We start from the raw sequence: 18983 nt of genomic DNA, 5'->3' as shown, positions 1-18983 counted from the left end.
ATGTAGCTAATTCTTTGGAAATGCAGTGCGCAGCAGCAGAGCAGGGTAGTGTGGAAGACAAGGACTGCCTATGGCTACCAGCCCTTGAGTTTGCCCTTGAGAGGGGAGCCGTAGAGCCACAGACATCCTCATTCTTGTGTCAGGACAGGAAAGCTGGGCTGTTCACAGGCCCGCTCACAGCAGTCTTTGGTTGCGGGCTGTTCCTGTGAACATTCAGCATTCACAAGAGCAACTTGCAGACATACTCTGGAGAGGGAGAGCCTTTGTCAGAGATAGGGAGGCTAGCAGTAGGCAGCCAGGCAGAAGGTGGCCCAAGGGCGGGGAGCTACAGCGTCTGTCAACATCTGGAAATAAGTGACCGCTCAAGGTGCTGTTTGTCACTGTTTGCTTATAACACAATGTATTTGTGAGTCTAATTAATTAGGTTAGACCTAGCAATAATGATTTGAAGCTGCCACATAGAAAGACATCACTTAATGTCCTTGTCATGGCTGGGTTGGAGGTAGCCTGCTGCTCCAGGATGTTAGGGAGATACAGAGAACTTTAGGATACTTGACCTCAGAGATCTCTATGAAGATCCTAATTTTTATTTTCTACACTTTTAAAAATTGTGACACAAATATTATCTGAGATTTTTCCATGTAAAAGTACTAGGTTTTGAGCTGGGTGTATATATACATTCCTATAATCTTCATACCCAGGAAGGTGAGACAGGAGAATTAACAAGATTAAGTCCAGCCTTGGCTACTTAGCAATACCCAGTTTCACACACACACACACACACACACACACACACACACACAGTACACTTTAGGAGCTGAGGTATAATTCAATATCATGGTGTTTCACATGTACAAGGCCCTGGGCTCAATTCTCACTGTCCCTCAAACCTTTAATTTAAAGATGTACAGTTGTAGGGGGTGTTGAGATGGCTCAGAAGGTAAAGGTGTTTGCTGCCAAACCTGATGACCTGAGCTGTCCTCCTCAGGACCCACATAGTAGGAGAGAGCAAACCGGGCAGTGGTGGCGCACTCCTTTAATCCCTTCACTCGGGAGGCAGAGGCAGGCGGAGTTCGAGGCCAGCCTGGTCTACAGAGTGAGTTGCAGGACAGCCAGGGCTACACAGAGAAACCCTATCTCGGGGAAAAAAGGAAAAAAAGGAGGAGGAGGAGGGGGGTGGGGACAAATAACCGCAAGTTGCCTTCAGACCTCCATACAAGTGCATGGTATGCATGTACAAAAATAAAATAAGTGAAAAGGTTAAAAAAAAAAAAAAAAACACCTTTTAATGTACAGAGAGGGAGGAAGAGAGACACAGAAACGGTGATGCCAGAAATGACGGAGCCTCGATGCACGATCTATTCTTCCCCTATTCCCCTCCACCATGGGATCGGGGATCACAGGTTTCCGGCTCACACAGCCGAGGTGCACAATCTGTTCTTCCCCTCCACTATGGGATCTGGGATCACAGGTTTCCAGCTCACACAGCGATTGCTTTTGCTCACTCAGCCATCTCAATGGCCCTGGTTCGTTTTTTAAATATTCTCTCTACAGAATGATATATGTAATTGGATATGTCTTTCCAATTATAAAATAACATATAAAATGTCTCTTTTGTTCCAACAGTACATCCTTTCAGGCTCCGATGACTTCAACTTGTACATGTGGAAGATCCCTGCAGATCCAGAGGCAGGTGGGTGAACACACTTCTTTAAGAATAATGTTTTAGACTTTATTTTATGTGTATGAATGTTTCGCCTGTTTATGAATGTATGTGTGCCACATGTGTATCTGGGGCCCTCAAGAGTGTGAGATCCCTTTGAACTGGAGTCGCAGATGGTTATAAGCCACTATGTGGCTGCTGGGAACCAAACCTGGGTCCTCTGCAAAAGCAACAGGGCTAATGGTGGAACCTTCTCTCCAGCCCCCTATACTTCTTTCTTTTAATGTAAGCAGTTTATCATAAAACATTCATTTTTGAAAATAAAGATTAGGGCCGGGCAGTGGTGGCACACGCCTTTTATCCCAGCACTTGGGAGGCAGAGACAGGTGGATTTCTGAGTTCGAGGCCAGCCTGGTCTACAGAGTGAGTTCCAGGACAGCCAGAGCTACACAGAGAAACCCTGTCTTGAAAAATCAAAAAAAAAAAAAAAAAAAAAAAAGAAAGAAAGAAGCCAGGTCATTTACACATTGTCTTATCTGGCATAAATGATATTTAGATATTTTTCTCTCCTAAGAACCTCCTGTTTTAAGTTTTATTTTACATTTATTTGTTTGAGTATGTGTGTGTGCACACACATGTGTGCATGCACATTAGCCATAGTACATTTGGAGGTAGTTCTTAAAAATAGGGTTTCAGGATGTACTCCAGACTAGCCTGGAATTCTGAATCCTCCTGCTTCAACATTCAGATTGCTGAGATTCTTAAGTGTTTGTCACTGCACCCTACTCCTAAAAGTCCCTCTTTAGCCCTCAGGGATCTCCTTTGTATCTTGTTTAAAAGGATTTCTCAAGACACTTAAAATTTTTATTTTAAGTTGTGTGTGCATGTGTGCGTGCCTGCGTGTGTATCTCTGGAGGCCAGAGACCTTGGATCTCGTAGAGCTAGGAACCAAACTCCAGTCCTCTATAAGAACAGGAAGTGCTCTTAACTGCAGAGCTATCTCTCTAGCTCTGAAGTTTTTTTGTTTTGTTTTTTTATTTTGCTGTGAAATGCTTTTTCTTGTGCTTTTTCCTCGTGCATCACATATCCTGCTTGTTGTTTTATGCATGGTTGGTTAGGGCCTTGCCTTCTGTTGGACTCCATGGTGATGTAAACTAAAGGAGGGCTTCTCTGAGGATGGGCAGGTGTGTTTCTTGATGTTTGATAACCCCAAACGTCAAATAGCCATTTCTGTAGCTGCTCCAGCTATATTTTGACAAAGGCCTATAGTTTTCCATACATTTGGAACATTTAAGTTTTCAACCTAATTTTGAAAAGGTTTATTCATCATATTGAATTGTGTTTTGCCTTCATATTTATCTGGTCTGTGTACCACATGCATGTTTGATGGTCATGGAAATCAGAAGAGGGCACCAGAGGCCCAGGAACTGGAGTTACAGATGGCTGTGAGTTATGTAGGTGCTGGGAATCAAACTTGGGTCCTCTGCAAGAGCAACAGTACTCTTAACTTTTGAGCAATCTCTCCAGCCCCTCAAATCTCATTTTTAAAATAATGGCATCCTCACCTATTTAATGTTACCTACTGCTATTCTCACCTATTTAATGTGGCCTACTGCCACAAAAATTTATTTGAGGGCAGCTCAACTCAGCTGTCTGCAGTGGGTGATACATGGATGGCATCAAACTGGAACATGGCCTTCAGAAACATAGCAGAGGATTCTGCCTTGTATGACACACATGTCTAGTGCTCAGAGCTGAGGCATTTTTGGCTTTGTCTGTTGTTGAATGAATAACATCACTATCAAACTCTAAACGAGGTGTGGATGTGGTGTGTTCAGGTGCTGTGGTCTAGTTACTAAATAAGTTATAAGCACTTCCCTTGTGGAATTTGGAAGTGTGGAGAAGCAGCTCCTCCTCAAGCACAGCCAGATGTGATGACAGTCAGCCAGATGTGGCTACAGTCAGCTAGATGTGGCAAGTCAGCCAGATGTGGCGACAGTCAGCCAGATGTGGCGACAGTCAGCCAGATGTGGCAAGCAGAGCAGACTCTGTTGAAGTTTATTCTGGCTCAGGCTTCCTACCTCCACAGATCACACCTTCATGTTTAATTGTATCTTTTACCTGACTTGCAGTGTTTTTGATTGTTAAGCCTCTATAATGTTTAGAAACAGTAGAAAGTAGATTACCCTTTCCCTTTCTGGAATGCTTCTCTGCCATATTTTCACACTGGTATAAAGAAAAATGGGGACTAGCAACAGAATGGGAGGATTTTTTTTTTGTTTGGTTTGTTGTTGTTGTTGTTGTTGTTTGGTTGGTTGTTTGGTTGGCTTGAGCCTCTTAGTCTGCCATGGCTACAATACCAGAATAACACAAACTGAATTAAAAGATAGAAAATTTAAAGCTAGGCATTGTGGCGCACACTTTTAATCCCAGCATTCAGGGGGGGCAATGTTCAATGCCAGCCTGGTCTACATAGCAAGTTCAAGACAGCCAGGGCTATATAAAGAGACTCCATTCCAAAAAAATAAATAAATAAACAGAAAACCCATAAATGTAGTCCCTCATATCTCTGAAAGCTGAAAGGTCAAAGAGCCACCCATAGATTGTGCTTCTCTCTGACTTGAAGAGATGGTCTTCTTCCTTGGTCCCCATTTTCTCTATGCACATACAACCCTGATAATTTTCCTCTTATAAGATAGCTCTCACATCCCCTTTGAGCTATTCTTCAGAGATGGATTCTTTTATAGTTCCTCGAAGAACTGAGGTTGGCTTTCATTTCTTTCTCTCTGAGTCTGTCCTGTCAGTTAATCCAACCAGGGGATTCCAAAGATGTAGTCAGACTGGGCCAAGGAAGTGTGCTATGGTGGTGAAACAGAAAGCACACCCCAGGCCAGGGGCACAGCTTTAACTTCCAGACCTGGGAGGCAAAGGCAGGTGGATCCCTGTGAATTTCAGATCAAACAGAATTAAATTATGAGACCCTATCTTAAAAATAAATAATGAGGAAGTCCATCAAGTGTCAGGTAGCTGTTAGAGGCCACAGACCCCACACCTACTACAGTTAGACTTGAGCTGGCCAGAAGCCATCATTTCTACACTGGGTTTCTCTGTTTGCAAGGGCAGGGTCATATGGTTTCCCTCTTGTTGGTCTCAGGAGCTGATAGTTGAGGGCTTTGCTCTCTCAGTATGTCTTCCAGCATTACATCATGTCACAGAAAGTCATTTCCTTTCATCATCATCTTGGTCTGCATGTAATGAAAGTACGTTTTGCAGTTATTTTTAGTAAGCCTGCCTCTCTCAGGAGTCTAGCCTTGCTGCCAGTACTCTGAGACCCACCCACGTTCTCTCTCATGTGTGAGCTTCCCTTTTCTGGCCAACCGCCTCCTTTTTCTCTACTTCTACTATTCTTATAATTAAATTATTTTTATTAAAGTAATTTTAATTGTGTAATTTTTAAATCAAATAATTATTTAGAACTTAAGACAAGACAGCCTTCCCTACTTCACCCTATGACAGCTTATAGCTTATTATTTGTTCATTTAGTTGTTTAATTTTTTTGTTGTTGTTATCTTTTGGAGGAGGGTTGGGTTTTGTTTTGTTTTGTTTTAAGACAGGGTTTCTCTGTGTAGCCCTAGCTGTCTTGGAACTGGATGTGTAGACCAGATTGACCTCAAACTCAGAGATCTGGGATTAAAGGCATGTGCCACCACTGCCCAGTTTATTGGTTTAGTTTTAGACAGGATATTACTGTCTGCTTTCTAGCCTGCTAGTACTGGCTGGCCTAGAACTTGCTATTTATCTTAAGTTTTTTACACAAAAGCTATTTGATGGACAGTTAAAATGCTACTATAACTGCCAGCAAAGTGGCTCAGCTGACAATGGCCTAAGGCCTGACTTTAACCCCCAGATCCCATAGGATAATAGGAGACGGATTTGTCTTCGGACTCCTCTACCCAGAGTGTTGTGAAAAGAATGAGCCCATACCTAGTCACACACACACACACACACACACACACACACACATACATACACTGAGTAAGCTCACACCCATTCATACACACACACACTCACACACATAAGAGTCAGCCCACATGGGCTGGAGAGATGGCTCAGTGGTTAAGAGCACTGACTGCTCTACCAGAGGTCCTGAGTTCAATTCCCAGCAACCACATGGTGGCTCACAACCATCTGTAATGGGATCTGATGCCCTCTTCTGGTGTGTGTCTGAAGACAGCTACAGTACTCACATAACATGAAATAAATAAATAAAATCTTTAAAAAAAAAAAAAGAGTAAGCCCACACCCGTTCACACACACACATGCTGACACAAGTAAGTCCACACCCATTCACACACACACACACACATATACACATACTCACACGAGAATAAGCCCACCCATATTCATATTTGCGCGCACTTTCTCTCTCTCACACACACACCAAAACAAAAGAATTTAAAAATCTGCCTGTAAAAACCACGCAGCAGACTGGAGCTCTGGTTCTCCCAGATCTCCAGATTCTCCTTTAATTCTACCTACAGCTTATGTCCCCATAGTGAAACCTGTTCAGGTCACCATCAGTTAGCACCCCGGCCTCAGCTTACTTAGGGTGAGCAGCTCCTAGCAAGTAGACTTTAGAGAGGTATGTGATGATGTAACTGCTGTCTCATCTGGGTGTGGTTTTCTCAGCCTTTCTTCAGACTGGCTTCAGAAGAGCTTAACATCTCTTTTTTATAATGTAATTACTCTGCTTCTTAAAATTATATTTACTGTGTATGCCCACCCACGCATGTACACATGTGCCCTCACACACACATACCCATGTGGATGGGTGCACATGTGGAGATCAGAGGGCAACTTTTGGGGTTTGTTTTCTCCTACTGTATGGTTCCTAGGGATTGAACTCAGGTTATCTAACTTAGCAGCAAAATTCCTTTATTTGCTGAGCCATCCTTCTGGCCCTTTAATTTTTAAATGCTAGCAATTAATTCATAGTTTAAAAAAAACATTCAGCAACTTTCAGCAAAGCAAACAGCACATGTGAGGGCTGTATGTGGCTCTTGAGTTTTTGTTTTGACTGCGTCAAGAGAAATGACCTAATCCACCCTCCTGCCTTTTTAAATGAACTGATTCTGGGCTGAGGACAATCACCGTTTCCCTTTTTAGTCATACTTGTTGAGCATAAGATACTAAGGTGAGCAGATAAAGAAAGCTGACTTACTATTATGTACCTTAATGGCACAACTAATACTTGACTCTAAATGACAAGTAATCAACATTAATTAAATGCCTACTGTGTGCTTTATAGTGGTTGCCAAATGCTGAAAATCCTGAGTGTGAGCCAAAGTCAGGGGCTTTTTTTCCCTTTCTTTTCTTTTTGGGGTATTTGAGGTGTGATTTCTTTTTTAATGTTATACAAATTCTAAAGAAATTAATTTCCTTAAAGAATTATTTATTTTATGTATATGAGTTCACTGTAGCTGACTTCACACACACCAGAAGAGGACATCAGATCCCATTACAGATGGTTGTGAGCCACCATGTGGTTGCTGGGAATTGAACTCAGGAAGTGTTAACCACTGAGCCATCTCCCTCCTGCAAGACTTCAGATGGAGCTGAGGAGACTATTTCTGTTGTAAGACCCGTATCCATGTCAAACTCTTGACCTAGCAAGATTAGGTCTCCTTTTTCAGTTGGTGAAAATTACTTTCAAAATCCCCAGGTCAATGGATAGACTAGAATCAGGAGCTTTTGCTGTGGCAAAGAAAACACTTATGAGAATGTTTACAGCTCTTGAGTGGGAAGGAAAGGCATCAGCTGTATGTTGTAATCCTGAAAATAAGACAAACAGACGGGAAGTTACATACACAGCCAGGGAAAGGAGCAACGGGCCTGAGATCTAGTGGTGTCATGGTCAAAGAATAGTCTAGGGAAGATCTCAGAAACTGTTATTGTCTAAGGTATTTTTAGACATGGTTTAATAGCCCTGGAAGCTTTCTTCAAATGATATATAGGTGAATAGAAGACACTGACCTGTGAGATGGCTCAGCAGACCTTTGTTGTTGATCCTGATGACCTAAATTTGGTCCTCCGGGCCCACACGGTAGGAGAGGACCATCCTCTTTAGGTCTGCACGTTGTTCTCTGGCCACCATACACATGCTGTGGGGTGTGCAGACCCACACATAGAAGCACACACGTAAATAAGTCAATCATTTATTTTTTTTAAGACAAAGTCTTGCTGTGCCACTCTGGCTGACCTGGAACTCAGTATGTAGCTGGCCTCAGACTCAGATCTGCTTGCCTCTGCCTTCTGAGTGCTAATAATAATAGTTAAATATATGCATGCTACTGCTGTTGCTACGAGTATTAAGATCGGTGCAGCTCCAAAACATTTTTTTCTAGTGACTTATATATGGAAGTAATTGACTTGGCAAAGTAGTGGCAGAGACAGGTTACTCTTTAAATGTTTGTATTTCTCTTTCTCTAACTTGTTTTAAAGTTTTCTCAGAGCAGCTTTCCCTGAGTGAGGTAGGAGTCTACTTTAATTCCATACGATCTGTTTCTTTTCTTCTCTCGCTGCTGTGTGTGTATGCACTACTGTTGTCTGAACCTAGACCCTCATAGATGCTAGGCAAGTGCTACCACTGAGCTGCATCTCTCTGCCCCAACCTTAGTATTTCTGGGAAAGGCGTATAACCCAGGTGGAATAATAGTCTTGATTTTTAAATTCTTGACCATTCATCTTAAAGTCGGGGGCTTTAGAGAAACACTGTAACCTTCCTACCTGATTCTTCCCATGTAAAATAAGAATGATGATGTCACCCAAAGCAGCATTGTCTACCTCCTTGGTATTACTCTGAGAGTGCTTACAAACTCAGTGATTTCTTCCTTATTTAAAAACTTTCTCCCACCTAGGGACACCAGCACATACCTTTAATCTCATAGAGTTTGAGGCCAGCTTGGTTTACAGTTCTGGCGCCCAAAACTACACAGAGAAACTCTGTCTTGAAAAACAAAAAGCAAATAGTCTCTCTCTCTTTTTGAATACTCCTTTTAAAAAGGCAGGATGGACAGGCAGTGTTGCCACCTGCCTCTTATCCCAGCATTCGGGAGACAGAGGTAGAGGATCCCTTGTGAGTTTGAGGCTAACATGGCCTACACAGAGAAGCAATGTCATCCAGGATGGAAATATTGTCCTTTGTATCCTCATGAATGAATGACCTAGTGGTCTTTACCTGAAGACTGCTGGAGTCATGAGTCATCTGAAGGATTGCCTTTTTGACAGACTTTCCAATAGAAGGGGACCGTGCATTTTCACTCTCAAGTCATGTCAGCTGCCCCACAGGCAGGAAGCTAGAAACAGCTGTAAGGTGTACTTATCAGCCTGCATATATGTGTAGACAATATCGCTTCCTTTATTCTGTGTGTGCGTGCATGTGCACAAAGGTCAGAGGACAGCCTACACAAATTGTTTCTCTCCTCCCACCATGTGGGTTCCAGGGATGGAGCTCTGCACAGCTGACTTGGGAGCTGCCGCTGCCCACTGAGCCATCTCATCGGCTCTCTTAATTTTCCTACATGTACATTTGTTCTCAGTGAGTTAGGCTTAGGCATCTGGTTTTTTCCCTTCCTTGTAACTGGAAAAACAACTGTTTTCAGGTGGCCACACGTAGCTGGTTGCAGCCACGTGTGAGGTACAGCTGAAGGAAGAGTTAGGTATAATTGTCTTTGTACAATTAGGCATTGCTGCCTATGGAGTGCTGGAGTTCTGCTGAGAGCACTGCTGTCCCCATCTGCTTTCTCTCATCTCTGAAGTGGTTACGTGTTTCCAAAGAGACAGCTAGTGCTCCCTCTGTCTTGTCAGTATCCTTGATTATGTTTCCCTCTGACTTGAAACTTAAAGCCTGCAACTGTCAGTTCAGACCTTTTGGAAATGTTAAGATTTCTTTGGGTTTCTCTTCTAAGTGTGCCAGGAAGAGAAATGTCTTTTGACTTCATATTTATAAACTTTTTTGTTGTTGTTGTTCTTTTCTTTTCTTTTTCAAGACAGGGTTTCTCTGTTTAGCCTTGGCTGTCCTGGAACTTTCTGGAGACCCATATTTGTAAACTCTTAATTCTATATCAGTGGGGTCGGGGATGAAGTAGGCTTATTTTCTCAGCCACTGTTTACCAAGCCATATCCTTGCAGGTTATAGCTCTAGCTTCCTCCTCTAAGCTTTGTTCTAGAGTGTATGAAAGGGGCTTTACTTGAATTCATTTACTTACTGGGTGTCTTAGAGAAGACATTATTGCAAAGTTATTTGGGCAGATCCTTAACACTGCTGGGGGAACTTAACCCAGGGCCTTGAATATACTAAGCAAATGTTATACCACTGAGCCATGTTTCCAGCCAAGACTTTCTTGACTTAGAAGTGGGAGGGGTAGCCGGGCGTGGTGGCGCACGCCTTTAATCCCAGCACTCGGGAGGCAGAGGCAGGCGGATTTCTGAGTTCGAGGCCAGCCTGGTCTACAAAGTGAGTTCCAGGACAGCCAGGGCTATACAGAAAAACCCTGTCTCGAAAAACCAAAAAAAAAAAAAAAAGAAGTGGGAGGGGTGATCAAAAGGGTATTTACCTACATGTGCACATACTCAACTTAGAAGTGGATTTTGGATCGGTATCTCAAGACATGTGAGGACTCCAAGGTCCATACATAATTATTAAGAGGAATGTGAATAGATTTCAGGAGTTTGGTAAAATTTTCATAGAATTGACATTTTAAAGCATTATGGAGGATAGGTGGGAGTTTAACTGCTTTTGTTTCTTTGCTCTTACTACAGTAAAAATGCTATAAAGGAAACACCCCAAATTAGCATCAGGAACATAGAGACAAAGAAACATCTGGATAAATCCATATGGTGGTAATAGAACCCCACAAGTGGAGTCCCCCCCCCTTATTCCACAGTCTTATATATTCATGCTTCAGTTTGGTCATCACGTATTTATTGGAAACATGCTTTGAGGCAATGATCTAGAGACTGGGGATTCAGCAGAGACAAGTCTTGTCATCACAGAGTTTACTTTTAGTGAGGGGAACTTTTCACACAAGGAATAGCAGACATGAATAACAGAATATCTAGTTGTGCAATGGAAAACAGAACAGAGTAAGGGGTTTAGGAATGGCATTAGTATGATGGGGAGTCAGTAGATGAAGATTTTGATTAGATGTTCTAAAAAGACTTCATTGAGAAGGTCACAACTGAGCAAAGCCCTCAGAGTGGGAAACTCGGGCAAGACTCAGCCTTGGGGAGCCAGCAGGAGGTCTTGAAGCAGGAGTGGCCCCGGTGTATTTTGACACACATGAAAGCTAATAGGTTGAAGCAGAGCAAGGGTATCACAGGGGATACACAGTGGAAGATGAGGTCCAAGGTAAGTGGAACAAAGGAGGATGGGTATTCAGCATAGGGGAACATACTGTGTGTACTGGCTGGTTTTGTGTGTCAACTTGACACAGGCTGGAGTTATCACAGAGAAAGGAGTCTCAGCTGAGGAAGTGCCTCCATGAGATCCAGCTTACTGTAAGGCATTTTTTCAATTAGTGATAAAGCGGGGAGGGCCCCTTATGGGTGGTGCCATCCTTGGGCTGGTAGTCTTGGGTTCTGTAAGAAAGCAAGCTGAGCAAGCCAGGGGAAGCAAGCCAGTAAATAACATCCCTCCATGGCCTCTGCATCAGCTCCTGCTTCCTGACCTGCTTGAGTGCCAGTCCTGACTTCCTTTGGTGATAAACAGCAGTATGGAAGTACAAGCTGAATAAACCCTTTCCTCCCCAACTTGCTGCTTGGTCATGATGTTTGTGCAGGAATAGAACCCTGACTAAGACACTGAGTGACTGAGGAGCCATTAGAACGGGATGAGCCGGGGAACTACATGTAATTTAAAGGAATTGCTTGGCTGCTGAGTTGAGGGTATGTAGTAGGAGTCTCACGAGAGAAATAGGGAGAACTACTGTGTGTCTGAGACATGTGAGGAATGGTGGTGGCTTGGACCTAGGCCTAAAGTTAGATCAGAGATACAGGTAGGAAATAAAACCATTAGGATTTCTTGAGTAGGCAAGAAAGAATGACCATGGCCAGGTGTGGTGCGGTATGCCTGTAATCCCTGCCAGGTGACTGAGGTAAAATGGATTCATGGCCAGGCCAGAGTATATGGCAAAGCCTGTGCATTAGAGGAAAGCGGGGGATACAGAGAGAGAGGGGGAGAAGGAGGAAGGAACAAAAGAGGGAAAAGAGGAAGAGGAAGTGAATTACTGAAAACCAAACATGGAGGAGCCTCTGTGTGGAATCACGTAGGCAAGTGGGATCAGTCGGGTTGAAACTGAGCCACTGGACTCCGATAACATCGAATGCTATCATGTTAAAGTTCCCTAAGCCCAAGAAGGTAATTTTAGTTGTGCCCCCCCCCCACTTGTATCATTGAAATTACCTGATACTTCAGCTTCTAAAATGTTGTCTCGCTCTGCTAGGTATTGTTCATAATTTTGCTTTATAAGTTCATTGTACCTGTGGGTCTGTCAGACTTCTGCAAATCCAAGTTCTTTTTCTCTTCATGAAGGCCTGTTCTCTTGCTTGGAAATGCAAATTTTCTTTTTTGCTGCCTTAATTGTTGTTGTTTTTTTGTTTGTTTGTTTGTTTGGTTGGTTGGTTGGTTTGGTTTGGTTTTAGTTTGGTTTGCTGTTGTTTGGAGCAAAGTCTCACTGTAAAGTCCAGGGCCTCAAGCTCTGAAGCTTCCTGCATCAGACTGCCCCTTCCCTCAGCCTGCATCTTACCTTCCTGTCATCCTCCTTCAGCCCCCATCTCAGTACCTCAGTACTGCCATAGTGCTTTGCCTTCCTAATCTTAGTGTTAAATTGAGTCGATTTTCCTTCCTCTTCTCAAAGGAATGTCACGAGGAGACTGTCCCTCCCTCTCTCTCTCTTTCCCTCCTCCCCACCTCTTTCTCTCTCTCTGATCTAATTAGGATTGAATTAGGCAAATGTGCTATGTCTACCCGTTAGCTACATCTCTAGCCACCTTTATTTTGAGACAGAGTCTCACTAAGTTGTTCAAACTGGACTTGAATTTGTAATCATCTGTCTTAGCCATACTAGTGACTGGGATATTTGCTACCACACCCAGCCTAGTTAGTTTAGTTGGTTGGTTGTTATAGACAAGGTCTTTATTAGTTCTAGCTGGCCTGGAACTCAATGTATAGCCGAAAGTGGCCTCAAACTTGTATCAGTGCTCATGCCTAGACCTCCCAAGTACCAAGATTATCAGTATGAGCCCACTGTACCTACACTGCCAGAGCATCTTAGAAAGGCCTTTGGGTTCTGAGCAGCGTGTTTGTGTGAGTCACTTGGATCCCAGCGTACTCTAAGACAGTGAGTGATGAACATCTATGGGATTTGTACTTTGTTTTCTGAAATCTGAGCAGAATACGTAAGAGGATTTATAGCCTTTCCCACCTCTAGCATCCCTTTTTCATGAAAGAAACTGGAACTTAAGCTTTGACTGACTTTACTATTTGTGTGTGTGTGTGTGTGTGTGTGTGTGTGAGCACACTTGCCACGGTGCATGTGTAGCAGTCAGGGAACCCCAGGTGTCGGTCTTCACCTTCCACCTTGTTTGAGACAGGGTCTTATTTTTTTGTTTGTTCAACATTTTGTATGTCAGCATTATATGGGTTCTAGAGATCTGAGCTCAGGGCTTCACATGTGCAGTAAACACTTTTCACTCTAGGCCATCTCCTACCTCAGCTTTGACTCTTTAAAAAACAGATGTATTTATTTTGTGTGTGAGTGTTTTTGCTGTGTGTGGTGCCCACAGAGCCAGAAGGCAGCCTTGAATCCTTTGGAACTGAGGTGGCCGTGAGCCAACCACATGGTGCTGGGAACTGAACCCAGGTCCTCTGGAAGAGTGGCAAGTGCTCATGACAACTGAGCCATCTCTGTGCTCTGCATCTTTGATTTTTGAGCTAAACCTACAAATCAGTGCTGTCATGTTTGGCAAAGCCAGCCAAAGCCGATGGCCCCAAGAAAAGACTGTTTGAACAGAACTGATCAAATAACAGCTTAGGAAGATGGGTCCTTTTTCCTGAGCGTGTGTTAGTTTATTTCTTGATAGCCATTATTAGTGATTAGGTCATGACTACACTCAGCAAATCATTTACATAAACTGTACAGTCACTCAAGTCATTTGAAACCTGAGAACCGTACTGCCAAGCAGGGTGTTGTTAGCTTTCCTCCTTGCAACCCTGTTTCATATTCCCTGGGACATAGGCATATCAAATAGATACATAAATCAAACCACTACTGATAATAAACAATTAAAAATTTGTTTTAAAACAATTATTTAGTATTCATATAATTTTAGTCTGTATGAAAAGGAAAGCAAATTTGCACCCTAATAGGTATAGATGTGCTTGTTCATCTACTTATTGCAGTGCTGGGAATTGGACTGGGGCCTTGGGTCACATCCCCAGCTTGCTTGTTTATTTTTACATAAGGAGCTAGTCCAATCGTGACTGAGTTTTCGATATTGTAGACATAGAGAATCTCTGCCATCGTCCAGACCTGATAGATACTTTGATTGTGTAATCATCAGTGCAGCGCGTGCTGCATCACATAATATCTAGTATAAAGTAACGGACTATATTTAGGGCTATTTGAAAAAGTGTGGGGCATTCTGACCTAATCCCAAGCAAAACTCATTTAACAATCGTTTATGAAACTCAAGTTAGCAACTCAAACAGCAGGTTTTGGAATCAAACATTTTAGCACAATGAAATCCCAAGGTACATTGACACTTTGTTACTTCTGTGCTGAGAAAGTCCTGTGAGTGCATAGAGAGCCATCCATTGCTGTAGTTCTAGGAACACAGCTATGGTCGCCCTAACAAATGGCAGAAATGCTTCCTGTACCTGTTCTATCATTAGAACCTTTTTCAGATTCACTGGATCTGGATAGGAAGGATTAAAAACCCACCATGGTTAGATTACACAGAAGATTGACTCGAGCTTTAGTCCAGTTTATTTACTAGTGACCACCCCAGTTTAGGGGGCAAGAACAGGATGTTTAAAAAAAAAAAAAACTTCAGAGATCCATACTGTATACACAACCTTCTTGTTGTTGTTATTGTTGTTAATTGTTTGGTTCTGTTTTGATTTGATTTTGTCAGATCAACCTTTCCTACAGAAGCAGACACACAGCTGCTCATGCTTGTTAGCTTCTTTGTCAACCTAGAATTACCAGGGAGTCACAGTGAAGGACTGCCTAGATGAGGCTGGCCTGTGGGCATGGCTCTGGAAGATTGTTTTTATTTATTCTGAATTTTTTGAAACAGGGTCTCACTTTGTAGCCCTGGTGTTCTGGAACTCACTGTGAAACTTAAATTAGGCTGGCCTTGAACCCATAAAGATCCAGCTGGCTCTGCCTCCCAAGAGCTGGAGTGAAAGGTGTGGTGTGCCACATCCACCTGGAAGATAGTTTGGAGAGCCTTAAGTGATGTGAGAAGGCCCAGCCTGACTGTGGACAGCGCTGTTTGGGTCCTGCACTGTATCTGACTAGGAACCTAGCCGATTACTACATGCAATCTTCTCCAGCTCTTGACTGTGGTTGTGCTATGACCAGCTGTCTCAGATCCTGCTCTAATACTCGTGGACGGACTGTAATATGAAATTGTCAGCTAAAATAAACCCTTTCTCCCAGAACTGCAGCAGCAGAACTAAAAGGTGCTCCTGAGAAATGCTGTGAGCCCTATACCTAGACAGCTACTGTATGCCCTTAGGTTTCTATGGATCCCCCTCTCCGTAGGAGACCCAAGCCATATCTCCCACCTTTCATGCCACCCTTAGGCACTTGATGTTGTGACATGACGTGCCAACCTACACTTCTATCCTGGGATACATGCAGCCTGTGACTCACAGGTCAGACTTGCCTGGATCCCACCATGTCAGCCTACTTTAACCAGTAGACCAAATGTGGAAAACTTTATACATTAGTTGGGAGAAAGCATATTGCTGTAATCGCTGCTCCTTCACTGAGATACGGGGAAACGTTTGGAGTGGCTGTACAGATGGTTGTGAGCCTTCATGTGGTTATTGGGAATTGAATTTTAGGACCTCTGCTCACTCTGGTCAACCCTGCTCGCTCTGGCCAACTCTGCTTGCTCAGTCCAAAGATTTATTTATTATTATACATACGTACACTGTAGCTGTCTTCAGATGCTCCAGAAGAGGGCGTCAGATCTCATTTCGGGTGGTTGTAATCCACCATGTGGTTGCTGGGATTTGAACTCAGGACTTCCAGAAAAGCAGGTAAAGTCGGTGCTTTTACCTGCTGAGCCATCTCACCAGCCCTGGAGTGAATTTTGAGCAAAGTGTTTGTGGGGTAGAGCAGACACATGGAACAGAAACCGTAGAGGCACAAAGTATCCGCTGCACTCTTTGGTTTGTGTCCGGATGCCTCATGCTCTGCCTTATTAGCTGTACTTAGTTGTATGTTAGACCTTAGAACAACCTTGTTCAGAATGCAGTGCATGTGTCCTGTGTAGGTATAATACCAAAACCTAAATCTGGCCCAAGTTCATTATTTTTACTCTGTTAACACACTCCAGGCCCCTGGTACTTACTGTGTGCCACAGCATATGTCAGAGGACAACTCCTGCAATGGTTGGGAGGCCCTAGGATTGAACTCGGGTTGTCAGGCTGGCAGCAGTGCTTTTATCCATTGGCCCTCCTTCCTGCTCTTAATATTTACTATTATGACTGTGATTCAGATCTCCTGTTGTCCAAGGGCAAAGGAAGGGTTCTTTGTGTTATCCTATTTTCTTCCCTCTAATGTCATCTTAGTATAAATTGAAAGTTAAACAGATTAAAGACGTCTTGTGTATTTAAATCGTCACATGTTCCTGGTTTTGCAAGCTCCTGGTTTAGCAGCCTGGCTCATCCCAAGTATTCAATCTCATTTTGCTCTATTGCTTTTTCTAATACAACATTTGGATTAAAACTTGGAGACCAAAAACTCAATGTTTTTAGTAGCTTTGGGTGATTGACAATGGAGTTGCTGTGGGTGGGTGTGGGCATTGCTTACAGGCTAGATAAAGGCTCTTGGTAAGAGCCATATTTTGAGGGGTGCTCTGCCCCTTTTTCCCCAGCACTGTATCTAAAGATTCTGCATTCTGCTCTCATAGTCAGTCAAAATCTTGGCCCTGTTCAGAGTTGTTTATATGTCATGACTGGAACCTGTTATCATTTGATTTTGTTTGCTTCTGTCCTCCTAGGTGGCATTGGCAGGGTGGTCAATGGAGCCTTCATGGTGCTGAAAGGGCATCGGTCCATCGTGAACCAGGTTCGGTTTAACCCCCACACCTATATGATCTGCTCTTCTGGCGTAGAAAAGATTATCAAGGTGAGGCACTTTTCTCTTCTGTCCTTTTAGGGAAATGTTTGTAGTTCATAACTGGAAGAAATTAGAACAATGTGTGTTGGGATTTATATAGAAATCTTGACAATTTATCAGATTTCTCCATGAGTGCCAGGAATGGCGGTGCATGCCTGTAAACCTGACACTTAGAGCCAAGGTTAAGAGAATAGCTAGCTATGCTGTAGAACAAGATTCTGGCTTTAAAGGGAATTAAAATATTAGAAGTTGATATTGTAAAGGTAGGTGGAGCATGGGGGAGGTGGGGTAAATGTGTTTAATACAAGATCTCTCTGAGTTTAAGCTAACATAGTCTACAGTGAATCCAGGCCAGGCAGGGCTACACACTTTGAGTCTGGTGTTTGTTGTTTTAATATTTCTTTCAGAATCATTGTAACATGTTTATTAATAAATCAGTGTACTTATAGAACTTTTATATGGCTCAATTTTTTATCAGAAATGTACATTTGTTTGGGTATCATGGCACATACCTGCAAACAAGTATAAACACTTGAGAGGTGGAGGCAGGAGCACCAGAAGGTCAGGGTTAGACTTGACTACATAGGGAGTTAAGGTCAGCCTGGACTAGAGATCCTATTTCAACACACACACACAAAATTTAAATTAAAAATGTGTGTGTGTGTGTGTGTGTGTGTGTGTGGTCCATGAATATCCATCCCTTCAGGTGCTTTTCAGTAACTGCTAATTTAGCATACTTTTACGGAGGACCTATATAGATCTCGGTGTAGATTTTTTTTTTTTTTTTTTTTTTTAGATTTATTTATTGATTATATGTAAGTACACTGTAGCTGTCTTCAGACACTCCAGAAGAGGGAGTCAGATCTCGTTACGGATGGTTGTGAGCCACCATGTGGTTGCTGGGATTTGAACTCCGGACCTTCGGAAGAGCAGTCGGGTGCTCTTACCCACTGAGCCATCTCACCAGCCCCCTTGGTGTAGATTTGATGGCCTTAAACCAACCAGATTTTGGGGCTCCTGACCCAGCATCCTCTGACTTCTCTTTGGCTTTGAGCTATACCTTTAGATCCGCTTTCAGAAGTGCACTCTGGGCACTACTTTCTGAGCTGTATCCCAGTAGCCTCTGATCTTGACTAGTAAGTTCTGCTGCCCTCCACACTCATGTGACTAGGAGGACCACTGTCTCTTCTGTTACTTGGTGTGCCCTGTGTCTGAATTGCTTAGCCCAGGTTTAACTGAGTAATTGTCAGATTCATGACTAAATTAGCTCAAAATTCATTTTAAAAGACAAAACCTGCCTGTGGTTTTGATTGAGGTGACTTAGAGATGAATACTAAGCATGCCATCTAAACACACTCACCCTGGCTGAGGAGTGTTTGTGTGGCTAACACAGAGGGGACCAGCCTGGCTTGTTTTCACAGAAGGGTAACCTGTTGTCACTCACAGTGCTAGCAGCCCTTTTCCATATCAGAGGAAACAAAGGTTTGGGAAAATGATAATTTCTCCCTCCCTTCCTCTTCCTTCCTCCTTCCCTCTCTCTCTACCTCGCCCAGGACTAGGGATTGTACCAGGGCCTTGTATATGCAAGGCAAGTACTTTACTACGAGTTCTTCCTGCCCCCATAAAATGATAAATACTTTAGGACCTGTGATAACTTGACTCTTAAGTAAGGAGAGATTATGCTTCCTACAATAGTTAAAATTCCTCAGATTTTTTTGGTAAAGGTTTTATTTATTTTATGTATATGAGTACACTGTCGCTGTCTTCAGACACACCAGAAGGCATGGGATCCCATTGCAGATGGTTGTAAGCCACCATGTGGTTGCTGGAAATTGAACTCAGGACCTCTGGAAGAGCAAGCAGGGCTCTTAACCACTGAGTCATCTCTTCAACCCTTCCTCAAT

At 43.0% G+C, this 18983-nt stretch overlaps 1 protein-coding gene across 3 annotated transcripts in view; it reads left to right on the top strand.

Moving 5' to 3' along the window:
* The window catches only part of Dcaf5 (DDB1 and CUL4 associated factor 5), a 90511-nt gene that overhangs the window by 61324 nt on the left and 10204 nt on the right, over positions 1 to 18983 (top strand). For all 3 annotated transcript variants that reach the window (XM_021178805.3, XM_029484465.2, XM_085830512.1), the window contains exons 7-8: positions 1627 to 1693; positions 16961 to 17088. In XM_021178805.3, coding sequence (XP_021034464.1) covers positions 1627 to 1693; positions 16961 to 17088 — 195 coding nt within the window. The remainder of the gene's footprint in view (positions 1 to 1626; positions 1694 to 16960; positions 17089 to 18983) is intronic.

This window comes from Mus caroli, unplaced genomic scaffold, assembly GCF_978045245.1.
Source record: "Mus caroli unplaced genomic scaffold, Mus_caroli_1 scaffold_14, whole genome shotgun sequence".
In the NCBI taxonomy this organism is placed as follows: Eukaryota; Metazoa; Chordata; class Mammalia; order Rodentia; family Muridae; genus Mus; species Mus caroli.
This window is presented reverse-complemented; position numbering and strand designations above follow the sequence as displayed.